At 32.1% G+C, this 22216-nt stretch overlaps 1 protein-coding gene across 4 annotated transcripts; it reads right to left on the bottom strand.

The window, feature by feature from the left end:
• Window positions 1-995: 995 nt before the first annotated feature.
• On the bottom strand, window positions 996-22142 carry LOC139487500 (ribonuclease P protein subunit p21-like). Of its 4 annotated transcripts, none has more exons than XM_071272353.1 (6): window positions 22033-22142; window positions 11304-11373; window positions 10741-10841; window positions 9855-9937; window positions 7776-7940; window positions 996-1274 (listed from the first exon to the last, which is right to left on the bottom strand). In XM_071272353.1, the coding sequence occupies exons 2-6, from the start codon at window positions 11367-11369 to the stop codon at window positions 1261-1263; spliced, it is 429 nt and encodes a 142-aa protein (XP_071128454.1). In that variant the 5' UTR covers window positions 11370-11373; window positions 22033-22142; the 3' UTR covers window positions 996-1260. The 4 variants fall into 4 exon arrangements, with proteins under 4 accessions (XP_071128454.1, XP_071128451.1, XP_071128452.1 ...); XM_071272350.1 differs by having other exon boundaries at window positions 996-1277; window positions 22033-22140; XM_071272351.1 differs by having other exon boundaries at window positions 996-1277; window positions 22025-22049.
• Between the last annotated feature and the right edge of the window lie 74 nt (window positions 22143-22216).

The following is a 22216-nucleotide window of genomic DNA, read 5'->3' as shown; positions in this document are numbered from 1 at the left end:
GAATTTTTGTTGAAATCAAACAAAGTTTAATTTTGGACCCCGATTTGGACCAACTTGAAAACTGGGCCCATAATAAAAAAACTTGAGTACATGTTTAGATTCAGCATATCAAAGAACCCCAAGAATTAAAATTTTGATAAAATCAAACAAAACCCTTTGGACCTTAATGTAGACCAATTTGAAAACGGGACCAAAAATTAAGAATCTAAATACACGGTTAGATTCAGAATATCAAAGAACCCCAATAGTTCAATTTTTGATGAAATCAAACAAAGTTTAATTTTGGCCCCTTTTGGCCCCTAATTCATTGGGACCTAAACTCCAAAAATCTATCCCAACCTTCCTTTTGTGGTCATAGACCTCATGTTAAAATTTCGTAGATTTCTGTTTACTTATTCTAAAGTTATTGTGCGAAAACCAAGAAAAATGCTTATTTGGGCCCTAATTCTTAAACTGTAGGGACCAAAACACCCAAAATCAATCCCAACCTTCCTTTTATGGTCATAAACCTTGTGTTTAAATTTCATAGATTTCTATTTACTTTTACTAAAGTTAGAGTGCGAAAACCAAATGTCTTCAGATGACGACGACGCCAATGTGATACCAATATACGACCAAAAAATTTTCAATTTTTGCAGTCGTATAAAAATTAGGAGCAACCCCTTCTATCCAAATGACATTCTCCAGCCAAGTTTAGTGAAGGTTGGACCAATTATTCATGATACTTTTGACATATTGGCCCAAAACATCAATAGGAGTCTTCATCTTTTAATTATTAATTCAAGTGTGGTAAAGATATATTCTTCACGGCTCAAAAGATTGAAAGTTGATATCTGCTGTTAAATTCTGCCACTCGGGTTGTAGTCTCTTTGACATATTCCTCATTTCCATTCTCAATTATATTAAGAATTTTCCACCTGTGTCTTTGCTTTTGAAAGAATAATGTATAAAGGTGATAGCAGTGAAATTGTTTACAAATATAACAAATAAGGAAATACTTTTTATTGGTCCATTTAATTGCTTAATTCATCCAGTCATAATTCTGATTCACAATAAATTTTGACTAATAATCTGTATCTTTTCATTATATTCTGTATTTCATTCCCTTTAAACATACTGTCATTGTACATGAAAATTAATTTATGGAATTGGTGATAACATTTCCTGTTCCCTGTGCATCATTTTGTTTTCTGTGGCATGACTCATCTTTCACGAATGCTGTATCCACATACATCATACTTGCTCTATTAAACTAACATTTCATGTTTTGACTTCTTCTGGAATTTGAAAAAATAAATAAAAAAATCATTTAAAGGGGCACTAGCTACAAGATATATATTAAAAATCTAAAGTATGATTTTTTTTGGTTCAGGTGTAATACCACCAAATCATGGTTCATCACATCCGGTTGTATACGAAAGTAGGTCTAAAAAATATTCCCTTGAATTTGACAGTTGTAGGTAATTAATCCTACTTTTTATTGCAGTAAAAACATTTCTGTGTCATAAACATATGTCTTGATGCGACTTTGTTTGGATTTGTTGAAGAAATTTTGCTTGAATCGCTGTAGATGTCGTCTTTCATTATACTAGATTTTTCTCAAACTATTGAACTGTTTATGACAAAACTTGACAGAAATGCTTGAAATAACCAGTATTACAAAGGGAAAAAGTTACATTCAGTTTATTGAACAAAAATGTCTTCTTTAGGTGTAATACCAACAAATCATGGTACGTCACATCCGGTTGTATACGAAAGTAGGTCTAAAAAATATTCCCTTGAATTTGACAGTTGTAGGTAATTAATCTTACTTTTTATTGCAGTAAAAACATTTCTGTGTCAAAAACATATGTCTTAGATATTTCAAAACCAGGGCTTCCAAAAAATATTTGAGCCAGCCGGACATTTTATATCTGATCCCGATTTTAATCCCTAAGACTAAGTCACAAAAGGCAATTTAAATAAATTATAGTAATCAGATGGCCATCCCAATGATTGACATTAGATTAAAAAAAACGTTATTAAACTTTACTTTGATATGAATTTGATGTTCTGACGTAAACTGTTAAATTGACAGTGCATCATTCAAAGTGTGCACATCAGCGTGCTCATATCTGCCTTAGACTCTTTATTTGTGCAAAATGATGTTGTCAAAACTTTACTTTCGTTTTTAAACCAGATGTTGACATGACAATGGTAAAACATGGACCATGTACGGATACGTGAAATCCGTGTACGTTTCACAAAGCACAACTGAGTGAAGGAGCTCTTTCCACGTTATTTTTTCAACAAAATACTTCAAATGAACTTTAGATACAGGGGTTGAATGATAATTTTAGCATTTTTGAAGAAATGTAGGATGCATAATTAAACTTGAAAGGATGGATATTAGCACTAGCGATCCTAGACCTTTACGTATAAAATGGGATAAAATTGATAAACAAAAATATGAAAATTTACTTCAAGAGAGATTAACTGAATTTAGTGATGTGGCTGTGGTTGAAACTGCTGAAAATATAGAGAACATTTTAACAAAATTTTCTGACATTATTGTGACTACTGCTGAAAGTCTATGCCCAAAAAGGAAAAAGAAATTTAAGAGGAAAAGGGACTGGACCCCAGAAATGACTGAAATTGTTAAGGAGGGTAAATTTTACTATTGGAAATGGAAAAATGAAGGTAATAAAGATAATAAATCTAGCATTAACTATATTCGAATGAAAGTGCAAAAGAAAAAACTTCGTTCTGCCCAAAGACGATTGGCTGCTGAGAAAAGAGAAAATACGTATACCAAAATTATGGAATTAAATGAGAATAATGATAAACAATTTTTCGCATTAGTAAATAAGCAGAGAAATGCAAGGTCATCCACAACTTCAATTTTGAAGGTTAACAATAGACTGTATAATAATTCAGCCTCTATTCTGGGAGCTTGGGCTGAATACTTTGAAGATTTGGCCTCGCCATCTGTGCAAGATAGATTCGATAGTAAATTTTTCAATTTGGTTAATAATGACATTGAAATATTAACTGATATTTTCTTAAGTACAAGAGAACCGATTCAGGAAGTGACTGAGTACGAATTGAATAAATGTATTTTATCTTTTAAAAATGGAAAAGCTCCAGATGTTGATAAATTCACCATAGAACACTTGAAATATGGAGGTCAGACAGTTGTAAATATACTAACTAAATTGATAAACTTGATTTTTAAAACTGTTGCTGTCCCAAATAATTTAAAAATAGGGATAGGATGCCCTCTGTTTAAAAATGGAGGAAAACCAAAAGAAGATCCAAATTCATATAGACGTATAACTATAACTAGTGCTATTGGAAAAACTATAGAAAAGCTACATTTATCCCGTAACAAAAGCTCTATTAAAAATCAGCAAAGTAGATTACAAAAAGGGTTCACTGAAGGGGAATCCCCTACTGTAGCGGGGCTGGTTGTAACTGAACTAAGAATAGAAGCTAAAGAAAAACGTTTACCCATATATATTGGATTAACTGATGCTAAAAAAGCGTTTGATATAGTATGGCATGCTGGCCTATTTAGAGAAATGCATAAAATGAACATATCTGGAGATAATTGGTTATTATTTAGGGCATGGTATGAAGACTTAACTACAAAAGTAAAATGGGAAGGAAATTATTCACGTGGGTTTAAAGAAAAACAAGGCGTCCGTCAAGGAGGTGTTTGGTCTCCAACTGCGTATAAAGTTTTTATTAACTCTTTACTGAAAATCTATGAGGAAAACAAAATTGGGTCGTACATAGGTTCAATATACTGTGGTGCTCCAACTGTAGCAGACGATGTTACATTGATAGCTAATGATCCATATGAACTACAAACTATGATTAATATTCAAATGGACCATGCAAATAAATTTAGATATTCGATTAGTGAACAGAAATCCTGTGTATTGAAAATAGGAGACAAGTCAGAACATTCCTGGTATATGAACGACCAAAAGTTAAATACACCAATTAATGCTACCCACTTAGGAATAAAAAGGGACATAAATTCTAAATTTGGAGTTAAAGAAGTTGTACTAGATAGAATACAAACTGCTCGTAAAACAGTATATGCATTGATGGGCGCTGGTCTCTATGGCCTGAATGGGATAAATCCGAAGGTCTCAGTTCACATGATAAAGTGCTTTGTCATTCCGAGGCTACTGTATGGCCTGGATATTATTCGATTAACAAAAACTGATATAGCAAAACTATCTGTTTATTATATACAATTGTTGAAACAAATCCAGCATCTGCCGTCACGCACTGCGAATTCTGCTGTTTTAGTCCTGACTGGTCAGCTTCCTATAGAATCTGAAATCCACAAAAAAATGCTTTCCCTATTTCGTAACATTGCAGATAATCACGGGTCAGTTGAACGCAGTATCGCTCAAAGACAGCTTGCTTTGAAAACAAGAGACTCTGAAAGCTGGTTTATTCAAATTATAAAATTAACAGAAATGTATGAATTGCCATCTCCTATAGAGGTACTGGATCTAGTCCCAGAAAAGCATATTTGGAAAAAATTGGTTTATAACGCAGTGAATGACTATTGGAAAAACATTTTAATTCTTGAAGCTAGGACAAAAGTATCTATGAAAATGTTAAATGTTGATAACTTTAAAGTTGGTGTAGTTCATAATATCTGGGAGAGTAGTGGTTCAGAACTTTTATCCGTTAAAAGAGCATGTGTCAAAGCCAAAATAATAAGTGGGACTTACACTCTTCAAGCTGATCGAGCAAAATTTAATGGAAATAGAACAAGTTCTTTATGCCCTCTGTGTTTTAAACAATCTGAAGACTTAATGCACTTTCTTATAAAATGTAACTCTTTGGAAGGAGTGAGAAGGAAATTCATTATGCTACTAAGAAATCTACTAAATGATAAGATAAATGCTCTTCTTGTGGATGATTTATTTAACTTTGAAGATAATCTATTACAATTAATAGTGGACTGTACAAAATTCCAGTTTTTAAAACAATTATGGACAACTATTGAGCGCCTGTCAAGCAGCTTATGTTTTGGTCTACATCAGAAGAGAACTAGCTTGTTACTATAAAGACTGTTCATATAGTTTTCCAAGTTATAGAGACATATATAGTGAAATTTATTTTTTGAGTGTGGTATAGATGATAATGATAAGCAAAGATTTAAACTGATTGTTAAAGTTAGGTGGTCTTTTTAATGCTTATATGATAGGTGATAACTTTACATATTATTTTTAGATTTTAAATGTTTATTTGTCGCTAAGTTTTAAGTACAAATAACAATGTAATGGTTCATTACCTTAAGTTTAAGAATAAATTACTCTGTAATGAGGCTCTTTGGTTAGGGGTATATACTAGGTATAAGTGTAAGGGTTAGGACTTACAGTTTGCATTTGATGAGTATGTTTAAGTATAAGGAATGTGAATTAGACATTTGCTGAGCTGAGCAAGTTTCACAGTCTATGTGCTTGGTGGATAGATGTGATGTATATATATTCTATCGATGAGGAGAGAGACTCAAGTGAGATAAAGGACAAAATAACAATGGATGAATCTATCAAGTTTTAGATTTTAAAATATGACTGTATATACAGTTTGAATACTTTTAAATAAGTGTGGTGGCGGTGTATATAAGTGTATAAAGAAGATGTTTTTAATCCAATAGTGAATATAAGGGATTCTACACTTCAAGAGGATATTCCAACTGAAGTGGTTCATCTGATAAAGGTGGAAAGTACAGAATAGGTAACAGGTAACAGGTAACTTCCCACCTGTGCACATGCGCACATGTGTTCCAGTTTGTACTATCGTAGTTCGGACGATTTTTTTTTAATTTTCATCAAATCATGTTTATAAACATATTTCTTATAATTTTAATCTTTTGGTCTAAATCAATTAGATACAAACCGCTGAAATGTTAAAAAATAATTGTTAATAGACCGATCAATTTATAAGATGTCCGGTACTGAAAATAGTTTACCTGTCACCTGAACAGGTAGATTTCAGGCTTCACCGATTTAAGCTGTCCAACAACTAATTAGCCTTGATTAAAATTAGAAAGTATTGAAGTAGGGGTTGTTTTGATAGTAATTAATCATCATGTCACTTTTATGACCGGAAATGTGTGGCTGTTAAAGGCAAAATATTGGGTCAAAAAGATCGTGAATTATATAAAAATGACCGAAAAAACCTTGATATCTAAAAAGTAAAAGACCGTTTCATGCTTTTCCCAGCCGGACTTTTACCGGACATTATACAATTGTCCGGAATATATGACCGTTTTGGAAGCCTTGTTCAAAACCCCATTATTTTTTATTTGGGATTTCTATAGAAAATTTTGTAATCTTGAGGTTACATGGTGACTAAACCTTGTACACAGATAAATTAAGGGGATGAATTTGATTGGTTAACTTCCAATGATGGTTATTTTCTTATATGCAATGAAATTTTATGTGAATTTTTTCTATAGTACTGGACAAGATAAAACTTTACTCATGCCAAGTATTTCTTTATTTGAAACAAGGATAAATTCTGCACATTTTTTTGAAAAGTGCAAATTTAACAAAGACAATTAGGGGAAAATCAATGGTGGTATTACACCTTCAATCATTAAAGAATGTGAAATAGTGAAATGATAATTCCCTTTTAGTAGCTATAATGGTTAAATTTTGTGTAATTAAGCTAAGAAACATTGATAATGAATTATTCACGTGCATGTGAATAATTCGACCTTATTAAATTCATATTCATGTGAACTTCAATTGAACTCCTCAGTTAGAGATAGTATAACGCATGCATTGTCCGTGTACAGTTATTTAAAGACAAAGAATGTCAACATTGAAAGTGAAACAAAGGTAAATCATTTGATTGACTGCTTCGATCCACAAAAAAATTTCTTATAAGGTAAAAACGATGATGAACATATATTTTTCTTAGATATTATCAAATTAAACAGACCTATAAAATTCCAATTGCACGAGTTGCTTAATCTATTTGTATCTATATTTATGTTTACATCACTTATATGGTCATCAGAGTTCAACTCAATAGTTAATTAGATGGGGTCTAGACTAAAATACACAAAATTTGAAAATTTGAGTCAAATCGGTGAACATCAATTTGACAGCTAGCGCCCCTTTAATAAATATTTAACAGTGCCCAATAATTATTTTCATCCTGTTCCTTTGGTCCCATAGGGAATCATTATTGCTGTCTCTGTGACAGGAACTATACAACTCGCCTCATTATTATCAATAAATGTATCTGTTTCAACCTTCTAAAAATGTGTAAATATTCTTTATCAATAACTGACTCTACCAAAGAAAACTACCCGGTATTATATTTTTAAAGCAGACGTGAAATTTTCTGCATTAACTTTGATTAACTTCATAACAAACTTATTTCTTTAACCTTTAACTCTGACAGTTGTGTTTACATACTGGGAAGCATGATTTTAAGTACTCCACATGAGAAACTATATAAAATGTATAATGGTAAAATATACAAAGGGGAGATAATCAGTAAGCAAGGTACAGCCTAGGAGAGAAAATAAGGTTAAGCCTAATATTCATAATTGTCTAAATGTATGCCTTTAGAAATAGTGAAAAGTAAACACTTTATTTTAGATCATGTTTTAATGAAGCAGTTTATCAAATTGAAGTCATATTTGTTTAATGGCTATGCATTCATGAAAATATAACAAAATAATTATAATAATTTGTATTATAACATGTATAACTACAATCTATAGTTAATTAAGTCATTTGGCATACCATTATTCTGTTTTTTATTTGCTGACTGGAAATCTGTTATTGGCTTTATATGGTCAAGCCAAGCCTGTGGATTGTCTAACCATAGTTTGTAGTCTTTCCTCAGAAGAAATCTCTTGACTGTATCACATTCCAGACAGGTAACAACAAGGTGTTTCTCCTTTTTACCTATACAATATATTACATTTAACTTCAATGAGAGTCAGATATACTAGACTTTTATACACTTTGGATGATATTACAGCTTGTCATAATGCATTGCTAGCTTTCTTTTTGTTAATGATGTACGCTATCCTCTAGATTTTTTGTTGCTGAGCCTGCAACATTTTATGTTACAAAAGCAAAACATTACAATTGATTGATTTGTGATTGCTTTATGCAGCATCACAACACATAACCATACTAGATTCCTAGATGTACACTGATAAGCATCACAACACATAACCTTACTAGATTCCTAGATGTACACTGATAAACATCACAACACATAACCATACTAGATTCCTAGATGTACACTGATAAACATCACAACACATAACCATACTAGATTCCTAGATGTACACTGATAAACATCACAACACATAACCATACTAGATTCCTAGATGTACACTGATAAGCATCACAACACATAACCATACTAGATTCCTAGATGTACACTGATAAACATCACAACACATAACCATACTAGATTCCTAGATGTACACTGATAAACATCACAACACATAACCATACTAGATTCCTAGATGTACACTGATAAGCATCACAACACATAACCATACTAGATTCCTAGATGTACACTGATAAACATCACAACACATAACCATACTAGATTCCTAGATGTACACTGATAAACATCACAACACATAACCATACTAGATTCCTAGATGTACACTGATAAGCATCACAACACATAACCATACTAGATTCCTAGATGTACACTGATAAACATCACAACACATAACCATACTAGATTCCTAGATGTACACTGATAAACATCACAACACATAACCATACTAGATGTACACTGATAAACAGGGATTTCTGTATATTTATATGTACCGATTATCAGGTTGTCTGCATTTTGATATCGTAAAATATCAGCTGCGAGACATAATTTGAAGCTTTTTGTCGAGTAAGCGCAGCGAACGAGATCAAAAAGCCTTCATATTATGTCGAGCAGCTGATATTTTACAATATTAATATGCCGATAACCTGATAATCGATTTATCGGGCTGTATTTGCGTCTTTTGGAAGTATTGTCTTAGTTTCACCAGCAACCGGAAGTAGACTTGATAAGTTCAGGTCAAACTTATCAACGTCGGTTCAAACATTATGACGTCGCTGATATGTCCAGGTCAAAGTTATTAAGGCCAGGTCAACGTATTTGACGTCACAAAGCCGTGATATGGAGTTTTATTAAGAGCTGAGCCGATTGATATAGACAGTTGGACGACCGATAAAACAAAATATCAGTTTCAAGTCACAATTACAGCTGTTTTGGCAAGTGAGGACAGTCAACTAGCTAAAGAACTTTTCTTTGTGATAAGCAGATGATATTTTATATTGCCTACATTTGGGAAATTTTATAATCAACATACAGATTGTTTTTGTGTGGTTTCAATAAAATTGAGAATGGAAATGGGGAATGTGCCAAAGAGACAACAACCCGACCATAGAAAAAAACAACAGCAGAAGGTCACCAACAGGTCTTCAATGTAGCGATGTTTTTTTTCATATTTTTTTTTTTTAGATTACTGTGGATTCTTTTATTTTTGAGGGTACCATTTTTTGCAGATTAAGGGAAAATTATCTTATCATGGATATTTGATTTCTAGTTTGACAAAAGTATGCATACTAGCCTATAAAAAGTTTATGCTTTAATTTTTGAACATTAAATTTTTGGTTCGTGTATATCGAGGAAATCCAAGAAAATTGTTATCCAACGAATAACAATGGATCCACAATGAAACTGAGCACAGAGTGAGAAGAAATAGATGGGATTGTGGCACCAACAAATTGAATCTATGTATGATTATTTGTGACATAGATATATACTGTAGACATCACATCACCTTTACTTACTTTTTGTCCTCACAATGGCTGTTACTCCTGGTATCAATAAAACACAGCACTTTTTACACATTGTTCTCTTGATGTCAACATGTCTGTAAAATAAAATATATTCCAAATAATTGATTTTTTTTAAATCAAGTCAGACAAACAAATCAAGAAAAGTTTAAACAATGGTGAATAGAAAAATTGGTAAATGTACATGAAACTAACTTGAGCATGACATGAAGTAATTTACAGATATATAAAGCAGGTAGTTAATAAAGGGAAGTAATTCAATAAATATAATCTAATTTAACTTTTAACCAGCACACTGTATTTTAAGATACACAATTATGGAAATTGCATGGTAAAATTAACATGCGTAGTTGTGTATTCCTTGTCACAAACATGTTCTAAGAATTTTCCTACCTGTATGAAAAGATAAGCCCATAAATAGGGTGTTACTTAAAAAGACCATATTTTGATTTGAAGATGTTTTTTTTAGTTATTTGTTGTTTGGTTGCTGTCTAGAGTGTAGCATTTATCTAGTTCACTTGTCCAAATAAATAGTCCATTTTCAAAAAAATCAAGTTATCAAGATTCAAGGTTGTTCAATCAAGGAGAATTTTTTTTTACCATACATGAATTTTGCTGATTAATGTTTTAATTATTTTAGTGTAAGTAAAAGTTTTCTACAAGTACAAATTTGTATGTAGAACTTACAATCTAAAGACTAACGTCTTTGCTAAGTAGAATTCACAATCTAGAGAGAGACTTCTTTGCTAAACAGAACTTATAATCTAAGATTTGACCTTTTTGCTAAAGGAACTTACAGTCTATTCAAGACCTTACTTCTCTCCTAAACAAACTTACAATATAAGAATTGACTATGGGTACTTTGCTAAACAGAACTTACAATCTCAGAACTGACTTCTTTGCTATGCTTCTCATTGTTGTTAGATAAAATCTGCAAAGGTTGAGATCTCTAGGGTCAGACTTGATACATTGATTGGCAGCCTAAAATAAAAAGTCAACTCAACACACATGTATAAATACATAATCCCACTAAGCTGGAGTATCCCAGTAATATTTGAAGTCTGTATTATATTTTCTTGAAGTTATAACTCATACTACGAAGATGATTTATAAAGGTCATTATCAGTTGTCCCTCTTAAATATTTCAAAGGAAAAATATCTTATTGTTCATCTCCATTATAGGTTTATATAAATAAAGAAGGTTGGCTGATTAAAGTGAGGGTCCTGGCAGTTTTCTGGTTATTTTTTAGGCTTGTTTCAATGTATATTTGCCTATACAACTTGTATGTATGACATTTGGGAAAAAATCCTGATATTTAAAGGTATTTGTAAAAATGTGCTGTGTACAAGTTAGCGATGGTAAAAGAAGTATACCAGTAAACAATTAGCCAACTAAAAATGGTATAGCTTTAAAAATAATGTTATAGCTATAGTTACATGTACCTGATATAAGTATTGCATTCTTTGAAACTGTTCTTTTTGTGGAATTCCACCTTTGTTCTTCCCCATCTTCCTGAAATTAAAATGATTTGATAAAGCAGGTTTATTAGAAGCATGCATTGCTTACCTGACTAAATGTTTACTGGTCCGAGACCACATTTGTCGTCCCTTGATTTTCCTTGTTTACGAATATAGTCCCTAGTGTTGACAGTGGGTTACTTGCCAATATTATTCATACCCCTTCCAAATTTATTTCTCCATGTTTGATGCCTCAAAGTTGAAGAAGTGGGGGTGAAATTACAATGCAAACAAATTTGGGTCCAGAATTTTAAAGGAAAGTAGTGATTTGGTCCAGCTGAAAAAGGTTAAAAATTAGCACTTCGGAAGCTGTCAAAAGATTTCAAGACGCCCCAAACATAAAATTGTCCATATTTTGAGTTAGAGCCAATGAAGTTTTCTATAATTTTGATATAATTTGTCCCAAAAGTAGTACAAAACACACTGTAAAAGTTTCATTGAGAAAGCGCAGATGGGATTTTTTTAATTTTCATTTATGTTCTAAAAGAAATGCACTACGAATTAGTTGTGGTCTCGGACCTACTATTGTCAGCATAGATTTGTTAAAGAAAAAAAATGTTAAAAATGATTTCTTTTAGCTTTCATATTTCTATTTACCATGTTTACTGGTGATAACTGTTTTGAATGTGTTTCCAAAAATATCCTGCTTAAATGTCAAAGTGTACAAATGTATGTATCTAGGAAGGTCTTAACTACAGATCTGACAATTCTGATGTTTCCAATTAAAATATTCTACATCTACATCTACATTGTATGACAATCCATCAGCACATCGATGACTATACAACGGCACATCGCAAACAGACACTTAATAAAATATAACAATTTATGAGTGCAATAATTCAAAAATAATTTTGTGCAAAAAAAAAATCAAAAAATTAACACATTTACATATTTACAAACAGGTTGGATATCTAAATATACTGACTCTGGATCAGTATTCTAAACTGATCCAGGGAGTTGACACTGATGACATTCAATGGAAGTGAGTTTAACAGTACAACTGTGAATGGAAAAAAGCTGTACTTGAAGTAATCTGTTCTTGTGCTAAATGTTTGGTATTGTAATGAATTAGTGAATCTGGTGTTTTTGACTGGCTGTGGTAAAAGGTAAAGGTTTGGATATACTGCAATGAGATTGTGTAAGATTTTGTACAGCATAGTTACTCGATTGATGTTCTGCGAGTTTCAAGTGAAGATGGTCAATCATGGAAGTGACACTACTGATGTTGTGGTACCTGTTGACGTGCTGCCCTTCTTTGTACTTTTTCAATGTTGTCTTTTTGTTTTTGGGTGTGAGGTGACCAAACTGAAGAGCAGTATTCTAAATTCGAACATACCATGGATTTGTATGCCAAACTTTTTGTTTCTTCCTGGTTTATTTTTAAATTTCTTTTAAGAAAGCTTATGATCTTATTTGCTTTTGCAGTAACGTTGTTGATATGTGTATCCCAAGACATGTGAGAAGGGGTGATACCGAGATATTTTGCAGTGCTGACGGATTCTAAGATGTGGCCTTTTAATACATAGTCATGTTTGAATGGTGACTGTGATCTTGTTACAGTGAGAGAGTTGCATTTTTCTGGATGGAATTGCATACCCCAAGTTTGTTCCCATTTGGCTAGGCAGTTTAGGTCATTTTGTAGTAGGGTACAATCTTGGTGATTTGTTATGTTTCTGTATAAGATACAATCATCTGCAAACAAGCGTGTTTTTGATGTTACTGCTGCAGGTAGGTCATTAATGAAGATGAGAAAAAGTAGTGGACCCAAGACTGAGCCTTGGGACACTCTACTTACCACAGGCATTTGGCTATATACCTCTCCGTCAAGCGCAACCTGTTGCGTTCTGTTATTAAGGAAGGCTGATACCCAATTCCAGGTCAGGGCCGTAACTACCTATGAGGCAGGGGAGGCAACTGCCTCCCCTGAATTTTCTACACCAATTTTTTGTTTTTGAAGTAATAAAAGGGAAGTGACAATATGTACACGAAGAACTTGAATTTGTATTATGAACAACACATGTTTACAGTTTTAACAGTGTTATCATGATACGTGATATTTCTGTTATTTTCAGGATTTTTTTTATCGAAAGTGAACCATTTCAGTATTTGTTTTTTGGTGGTTTTTTTTCGTGTGGCCATCCATCTGTTATTCAATATTTCCTCTGTCGTACGAGAACGCATATGAAACTTTGTTATCGGCAATTTTGATTAAAAGTTAACTGATCACATTTATTTACCATGTTTAGGGGCTCAATTAAGCAGAGGAAGTTCCCTTTGTATTGTCATGATTCAAAGCTTTATTTAGAGTCGATATTCAATAAACTACATAAACACAAGCTCTAGTGAGCTTTTCAAATCGACTTTTGTGAATCTTTTATGATATCGGAAATTCGTTACCGGCTGAATCAGCTTTTGGATAATTTTTTGAACATGTCTAGTCAGACAGTACGTCTCCCGATCGTACGAGAACATTATGGTCATTGACTCAATGCCTAAATTAGTAGTTAAACACTCCCATTCGTTGTAGTTCTATATATGTCTATTCAGCTTTCAAACTATGATATTGAAATTCAAGGTCCTCGATAAAAAAAAATATTCTTGCGTTCTATTATCTTACTTGATATGTTACCAATTTGATTTCTAACAAAAATATCTTTAAATACAGATAATAATTGTTTGCAAAACAAATTGCTCCCGAGTTTCAAGCATTACTGATGAGTTGTAAAGTAAGGAAATCGAAGGAAAACAGGTGTTTTTTTTCGCCATTTTATTGAGAGAAAAAAATCGGCGGTCACAATGTATTTAATGTTAATAATTATAGTTAAAAGTACGACCCACAAGACGGAGCCTTGGCTCACCCCGAACAGCAATCTCAGTTTGTTTTTGCATAAAAATTGCTTCCAGGTTCAAGCAATACTGACGAGTCTTAAAGTAACGAAATCGAAGGAAAACGGGTCATTTTAAGCCATTTTACTGATCGAAAAAAATCAGCGGGAGGCTGCACCCCAAAACCCCCTCTCTAGGGGCCTTAATCGGCGGTCCCAAACCCCTGCCTCACCTGAAATCGATCCCTAGTTACGGCCCTGAAGAAAGATGTGTTAAAAATGAAAGTGAGATGTGGTGCAAATTCAGGTGCAAATTGTTAAAGAATACATGCTGGTATTTCATCTGGACCTGTAGCTTTAGACGGATAAAGATTTTTTAAGAGTTTTTCTATGCCATTTGGTGTGTACATGTATTTCTGCAATAGATGGATAGTTGTCCGAAAGAGTTGGTATTTGTTCTTTATCATTTTCAGATGTAAAAACAGAGTGGTATTGTTTATTGAGTATTTCAGCTTTTTCTTTTGTGTCATCTATCAGAATGCCCTCAGATCTTAATGGTGCAACTCCTGAACTGTCTTTTTTGGTGGACCTAATATAATTCCAATTTTTTTTTCTGTTTTTGAAAGGTTTGTAAGCTTTCGTCGTAACAAATGATAATTTCCAGATATGTTCAATAAGCTTTTCTTGTCTCTTTCTGAAGCAGTTTTTTTGTTTCCCTGTACTGTTTATTGATTTTATTGTGCGAGTCTGTTTTCATTGTTTTGAACAATTTGTTCCTTTTTCTAATCAGTGACTTTGTTTCTTTATTAATCCATGGTAGTTTCTGTTTGGTGTTATTTGTCATTTTAGTAGGGATGGACTCTTCCATGGTTTTTAATACCTTTGTTTTGAAATTATCCCAAAGTTCGTCCATTGTGAGATTTTCTAGGTTTGTAATATCGTTAAGGTGTATGTTATTAAGCTTTTCTTTAATTTGTTCAGTATTTGCTTTTTTGTATAGAAAAACTTTTCTAGGTGTTTTTTTTTTGCTCTTCTAGGTTTTAAGTTGGATTCAATATAAACAATTTCGTGATCGGAAATTCCGGGAATGACTTAAGTTTTATTTACTAGAGAGCTGTTATTAGTAAACCAGATGCTCCGCAGGGTGCAGCTTTATACGACCTTAGAGGTCGAACCCTGAACAGTTGGGGCAAGAATGGACACAACATTTAAGCTTGATACAGCTCTGAATTTGGATTGTAATTAAATAGTTGACACAACATAGGTTTCTGACATAGAATGAATGTGGTCTAAGAACTTATGCTAAAAAACTTAAAAATTTTAAATTGAACATTTACCTATTATGGTCCAATATCCAAAATCTAAATACATGGTTAGATTCAGCATATCATAGAACATGTAGAACCCCAAGAATTCAATTTTTGATGAAATCAAACAAAGCTTTTTGGACCTTAATGTAGACCAATTTGAAAACAGGACAATACTGTACAATTCAATATTTCTTGCTATTGTGCAAAACTGTGCAATTGAAAATTTCTTGCTATTGTACAATATTGTGCAATTAGATATTTCTTACTATTGCGCAATACTGTGCAATTGAAGATTTCTTGCTATTGCACAATACTGTGCAATTGAAGATTTCTTGCTACTGCGCAATACAGTGCAATTGAAAATTTCTTGCTATTGCACAATACTGTGCAATAGAAGATTTCTTGTTACTGCGCAATACAGTGCAATTGAAAATTTCTTGCTATTGCACAATACTGTGCAATTGAAGATTTCTTGCTACTGCACTATACAGTGCAATTGAAAATTTCTTGCTATTGCACAATACTTGATATAATAATTTTGGACCCCGATTTGGACCAACTTGAAAACTGGGCCCATAATCAAAAATCTAAGTACATGTTTAGATTCAGCATATCAAAGAACCCCAAGAATTCAATTTTTGATAAAATCAAGCTAAGTTTAATTTTGGACCTTTTGGACCTTAATGTAGACCAATTTGAAAACAGGACCAATCAAAGTGATGGATATCACTCATGGAAAGATTAGAAGAGTAGTTTGAATTATTTAATATTAAGGTATGGTGGGGAAAATGAACATTTATAAAGCTCTATTGCTGAAAATTGCATTTACAGCAGGTCTTTAGAAGGAAACCTGCTTTTCCAGTATGAGGATAAAATGAGCTCAAATTAAATAATATGGGTCTCTTAATTTGCACAATTTTATTTAAACTGCAGTTTATATCTTATCGAAATTATGCTGCCAGTTCTGAACATGTTTCAAAAAAACATAAAAATGCAAAATTTCTTCTAGTAAATGTTACCAACTATCCTTGTAAGACATAAATCTGGACCAACAGCTTAAAACTTTAAAGTGTCAACAAAAAAAATGGAAAAATGTTGTTTTGGGGCAATTTGTTAGTTGAAACAGAGGTTATATGGCATTGAAGATTAAAAGTTTTAGAGTGCCTTTTGATCAATTTTTAAAGTATTTTTCAACACAGGCCATTGAAAATGTACTTTTTCAACGTAAACCAATTAAAAAACTTATCTTATTGAAATGTAGATTCTTTCTTGATTGCAAAAATATATATTCACTTCTAATAAAAATTCAAATGACAAAAATAGACATTTATAATGATTGATGGGAAATAAACTAATAAACAATGGTTTGTTATATGGTTAAAATTAAAAGTTTTAAAATTTTAAAACTGTTTCAAGCCAATTCCTGATAAAAAAAAAAAAGTGAACTAATTTACTTGTAGATTAATTACAGATGATTATTGGAAATTTATCAAGTAAATTATAGGCCTTACTTGAATACCTTTTATTAAATCATATTTATATTCATATTACATTTTTTTAATATCTTGTTAATCCATTAATCATTTATCTTTCAGATATAATTTACAGAATCACTTTATGTAATGTAGATCAAAAGTAATTGGCAATAAATAAATCTATCATCCTTATAAATATCAAACATCTAATATACACATTTGTGTATTCAATTATGAGGTCAAATACTTGTGTATTAAGACATGTAAATATAGAAGTGCATATGCTAAATTTAGAGCAGGTGTTGCTCCGATTAAAATTGAAACTGGCAGATATGAAGGTATAGATGTAAATGAAAGGTTCTGTTTTAATTGTAGAAAAAATGATTTGAATATAATTGAAGATGAAAAACATGTTTTATTAGAATGCCCAGAATATGCAGATTTGCGAACGATATTTTCTAACAGTGTATGTAATATAGAAAGTAGTTTTAGTAATTTAAGTAATGAAGAAAAGTTTTTATTTATGTTTCATGATGATAGAGTTTGTTATTTTACAGCCAAAATCTGCCATGAAGTACTTTTTAAGAGAAAGTGTATTTTATACTCGTAATAAGTGTTTATAATGCTGTTTGTTTTCTTTTTTATAATTGTTTTTAATAGTATGGTGTTTTATGCTAAGACAGTACATGTAATAGATGTAATATCAATGTATTTTAATCTGTGTTTTTACAGTCTCTCATAACTCTTTTTAGAGTGGCTCTTTTATAAATTGTTAATATTATATTGTGTTGTATATCAAATGTTTTAAAGAGGTGGGACTCTAATAAATTAATTTGTTTGTTTGTTTGTAAGAATTATATGTATATTGAGTGGTCTGTATAATTATGTAAGACTGAGGTTGATAGGTAATGTGGTCAATTTGATTGGCAGTTTAGGAGGTGGGGCATTATAATTAAAGGTCCACATTGTCTCTGATTGTTTAGTGATAATGACAGTTGTCAATCATACTAGTTGAATCAATACCCATGCAGTTACCTAATCAAAATGTTGTTTAAAAAGCCTGCACATCAACACACCTTAATGACATACATTCTTGAATGAACTGCTCCAATAATATACCCAGTTTTTTTCAGTTTATATGTGTATTATGTGCACATACATGAGAACCATAGGGAACTATATTTCAGTGTGAATACATTTAGTAACAGTAGCTAACCTGTCCTGTTGTTAGGGAGGCCGGTGCCTAAGTAAAGAATTAGAACAAGTTCTAATCTTTCCAAAAATTAAGAATCTGAATACACGGTTAGATTTGGCATATCAAAGAACCCCAATAATTCATTTTTTTATGAAATCAAACAAAGTTTAATTTTGGACCCTTTTAGCCCCTAATTTGTTGGGACCAAAACTCCCAAAATCAATCCAAACCTTCCTTTTGTGGTCATAAACCTTGTGTTAAAATTTCATAGATTTCTATTAACTTATACTAAAGGTATCGAGCAAAAAACAAGAAAAATGGTTATTTGGGACCTGTTTTTGGCCCCTTATTCCTAAATTGTTGGGACTTAAACTCAAAAAATCAATCCCAACCTTCCTTTTGTGATCACAGACCTTATGTTAAAATTTCATAGATTTCTGTTTACTTATACTGAAGTTATTGTGCGAAAACCAAGAAAAATGCTTTTATGAGCCCTTTTTGGACCCTAATTCCTAAACTGTAGGGACCAAAACACCCCAAAATCAATCCCAACCTTCCTTTTATGGTTATAAACCTTGTTTTTAAATTTCATAGATTTCTATTTACTTTTACTAAAGTTAGAGTGCGAAAACCAAATGTCTTCGGACGATGACGAAGACAACGACGACGACGACGCCAACGTGATACCAATATACGACAAAAAAAAATTTCAATTTTTGTGGTCGTATAAAAAGAGATCAAGTGTGCACTGTGATGTTTCTGTGTAATGTGTTGGTTTTGTTACGACTTGTTCCAAATAGTTGTCTTGGTATATGTCTATAAGTTGTTGACATTGTTTTGAGTTGTTAAATATCAGCCGCTCTACACAATGTGTAATTTTTGATTTTATAAAAATGGATAATTACCACGTGAATCACTGTTTACATTTACTCGGAAGAAATTGTTCCGAGTATTCCTTATTTTGATTGGTCAATTTGTTACCTGGATACAGGACGCTCTTATATATTTCTTTGTTTCGGGATTCGCGGTACATTTGAAATTTTTCATTGAAATTATTTATTTTGTAAAGTTAAAAAGGGGCGCATTCTACCCATTACTTATAAAGAGTATCAAAATAAGCTTCGATATTTAATACAAAAAACAGGTCGTAACTCTTTATTTTACTCTACTCATAGTTTTAGAAGAGGGGGGGCAACTTTAGCTTTTCATGCTGAGGTTTCTACGGAATTAATTCAACTTCATGGAGATTGGCATAGTGATGCTTATAAAAAGTATTTAGAATTTACTTTGGAACAGAAACTTCAAGTTTCGCAAATGATGTCGAAGAGTGTTTCCTTGTTAGGTTACTAATTTATATCGTTTCTTTGTAGAACCAGGAACTTTTCTGATAGTGTCAGACTCAATTGCAAAATATGTGAAGCTTGAGAATGCGGATGTTTATGCGTTTCGGGGGGCTTCCATTGGAGAAATAACCTATCAGCTTAACAAGAACAAGGGGAGTATTTATGGAGGTTATAAATGTTTAGTTATTCATTGTGGTACCAATGATATTCATATTTTATCTATTGATCAGTTTAAGTCTGCCTATTGTAATTTAATTTCTACCGCCAAGTTATTGTTTCCTTCTATGGTTATTGCTTTGTCTGGTATTCTTCCTCGTCCTGTTGATTTTGAGGAAACGGGTAAGAAGATAAAGGATGTTAATATGGCTTTGTTAAATTTATGTTTGAGTTATGAAGTCGAATTCATTCATTCGTATAGATGTTTTTTGAAATGTGGAAAGCCAAAGGTGGAGCTATTTGCCTATAAAGATGGTGGGTTACATCTCAATTGTGAAGGTACAAGGCAGTTAGGTTTATATTTTAAAAGAAGGGTTGCTCATTTAATTTAGATAGGTTAACTTGTCATTTGAGATGAATTTCTTAAGTGGAGTTAAAGGATTAGATATGGTTGAATTTCATGTTTCTACCATACTTCCTTTGGGGTTTTTTTAGTTTATGGTTGATATTATTTCTTCCATACTAAAATTTGGATTATTTTTTATTTTATTTTCCTTAATATGTATTGGTATTATTTAAGATTGTTTGGTTAAGATGTAGTTAGGTTTATTTATATTAATATGTACTAATATTTTTATTTTATATTGCAGGTAAGGGACTCTTTTCAGTGAGTATTGTTCACACTGTTGGGTGCGGTTTCTTTTCATATGAGATATTGTTTCTTGTATGGAGAAAAGTTTATGTTCAGGGTTGATATTGTTTCTTCCTTGCTTGCTTTTATTATTTAGTTTTTGCTTGATATTATTTCTTGCATGCTAGATTAACAAGCTAAATTGTGTATTGTTTATATGATAGTTAAAATTAATCTGCTTAATTCTTTGTTCAGCACAGTTGTTTGTTTATTTTTTGGCGGCCGTTGGCTTGGCGGCTAGCTCATGTGTTTATTCGAGCTGTTTGGATGAATTTATTTATCATTTCTAATGGCTAGACGCTATATTTGCTCTTGAACATTAACTTTACATGTTATATGTGACTGTCAGTGGTACAGTCGAGTGTTTGTCCTGTGCTGTGAAATATATCTGTTTGTCTTGTGTATATATTGTGCCGTAATAAAATTGAGTAACTTAGATTTCTTTTGTGAGAAGCCTGGTAATTGTGTAATTTTTGATTTTATAAAAATGGATAATTACCACATGAATCACTGTTTACATTTACTCGGAAGAAATTGTTCCGAGTATTCCTTATTTTGATTGGTCAATTTGTTACCTGGATACAGGACGCTCTTATATATTTCTTTGTTTCGGGATTCGCGGTACATTTGAAATTTTTCATTGAAATTATTTACCCTCCCACCCGCCGCATACAACTGTGTTAGTTATAAATTTTAATGTATTTTGTGTACTTAGTTTTAAGATGTGCTTGTGTATACTGTGGCTAGCTCATGTGTTTATTCGAGCTGTTTGGATGAATTTATTTATCATTTCTAATGGCTAGACGCTATATTTGCTCTTGAACATTAACTTTACATGTTATATGTGACTGTCAGTGGTACAGTCGAGTGTTTGTCCTGTGCTGTGAAATATATCTGTTTGTCTTGTGTATATATTGTGCCGTAATAAAATTGAGTAACTTAGATTTCTTTTGTGAGAAGCCTGGTAATTGTGAAGCTTTTTAGGTCGTTCACTGCGCTCATGCACTTACCAAAAAGGTTCACATTGTATCTAGCAGTTGATATCTTGCAATATCAATATGTAGAAAACCTGATAATATATATACATATATGTCTATTTTAAAATCTGTGCAGGTTGACCCAGAGAATCTGCGACAGTTGAACTATTGATGTCATAATACACCTTATCGCTATTTGTCCGGTGTTACTAGATATCACACAGGTTCCTGTAAAATTTTGACATCATAAAACAAAATATCTGACGCCAAAATGGAAAAGTGATTGTTGTATGCATCAAAAGTTCAGCCGGGATTGGCGATAAGCCGTATAAAACAACAATAATTTTTCCATAATGTAAATGGCATCAGATATTTTGTATTACGTCAAAATTAATGAGAACATGGGTCCAGTTATGCTGGACAAATAGCAATAAGGTGTATAACAAGAAAAATAAGATTTATTAAAACAAATAAAGTAGTAGTATTGCTAATAAACATGATAAATTTTTGTTTTCATCATATTAATTTTTAATTTTATGCAGGAGAAAAATACTATCATGATAGCCTAAAGCAATATTTTTTTCTGGTGAATTTTTGTTATGATATGTTTTATAGATAGGCATGATAAGGGTGGATAAACTGTCAGTTTCAGAAACTTCAAAATTTTGTACACTTCAACCTTGACTTGTCTTTTTCAACTGTTTTCCTTTTTTAGCATTTTCCACAAGGTTTGACTAATACCAAATTGAATGTTCCGTTTTATATACATTTTTTTAACATTTTAAAAGCATGTAAAAAATGTTTGGTTGTTGTAGATGATGTGTTCGAAACTTCTTATATACATTTATCTGAATGGTCATTTC

This window comes from Mytilus edulis, chromosome 9 (assembly GCF_963676685.1).
Source record: "Mytilus edulis chromosome 9, xbMytEdul2.2, whole genome shotgun sequence".
Classification (NCBI taxonomy): Eukaryota; Metazoa; Mollusca; class Bivalvia; order Mytilida; family Mytilidae; genus Mytilus; species Mytilus edulis.
Note: the sequence above shows the minus strand (reverse complement) of the source record. Positions and strands in the feature narration are given on the sequence as shown.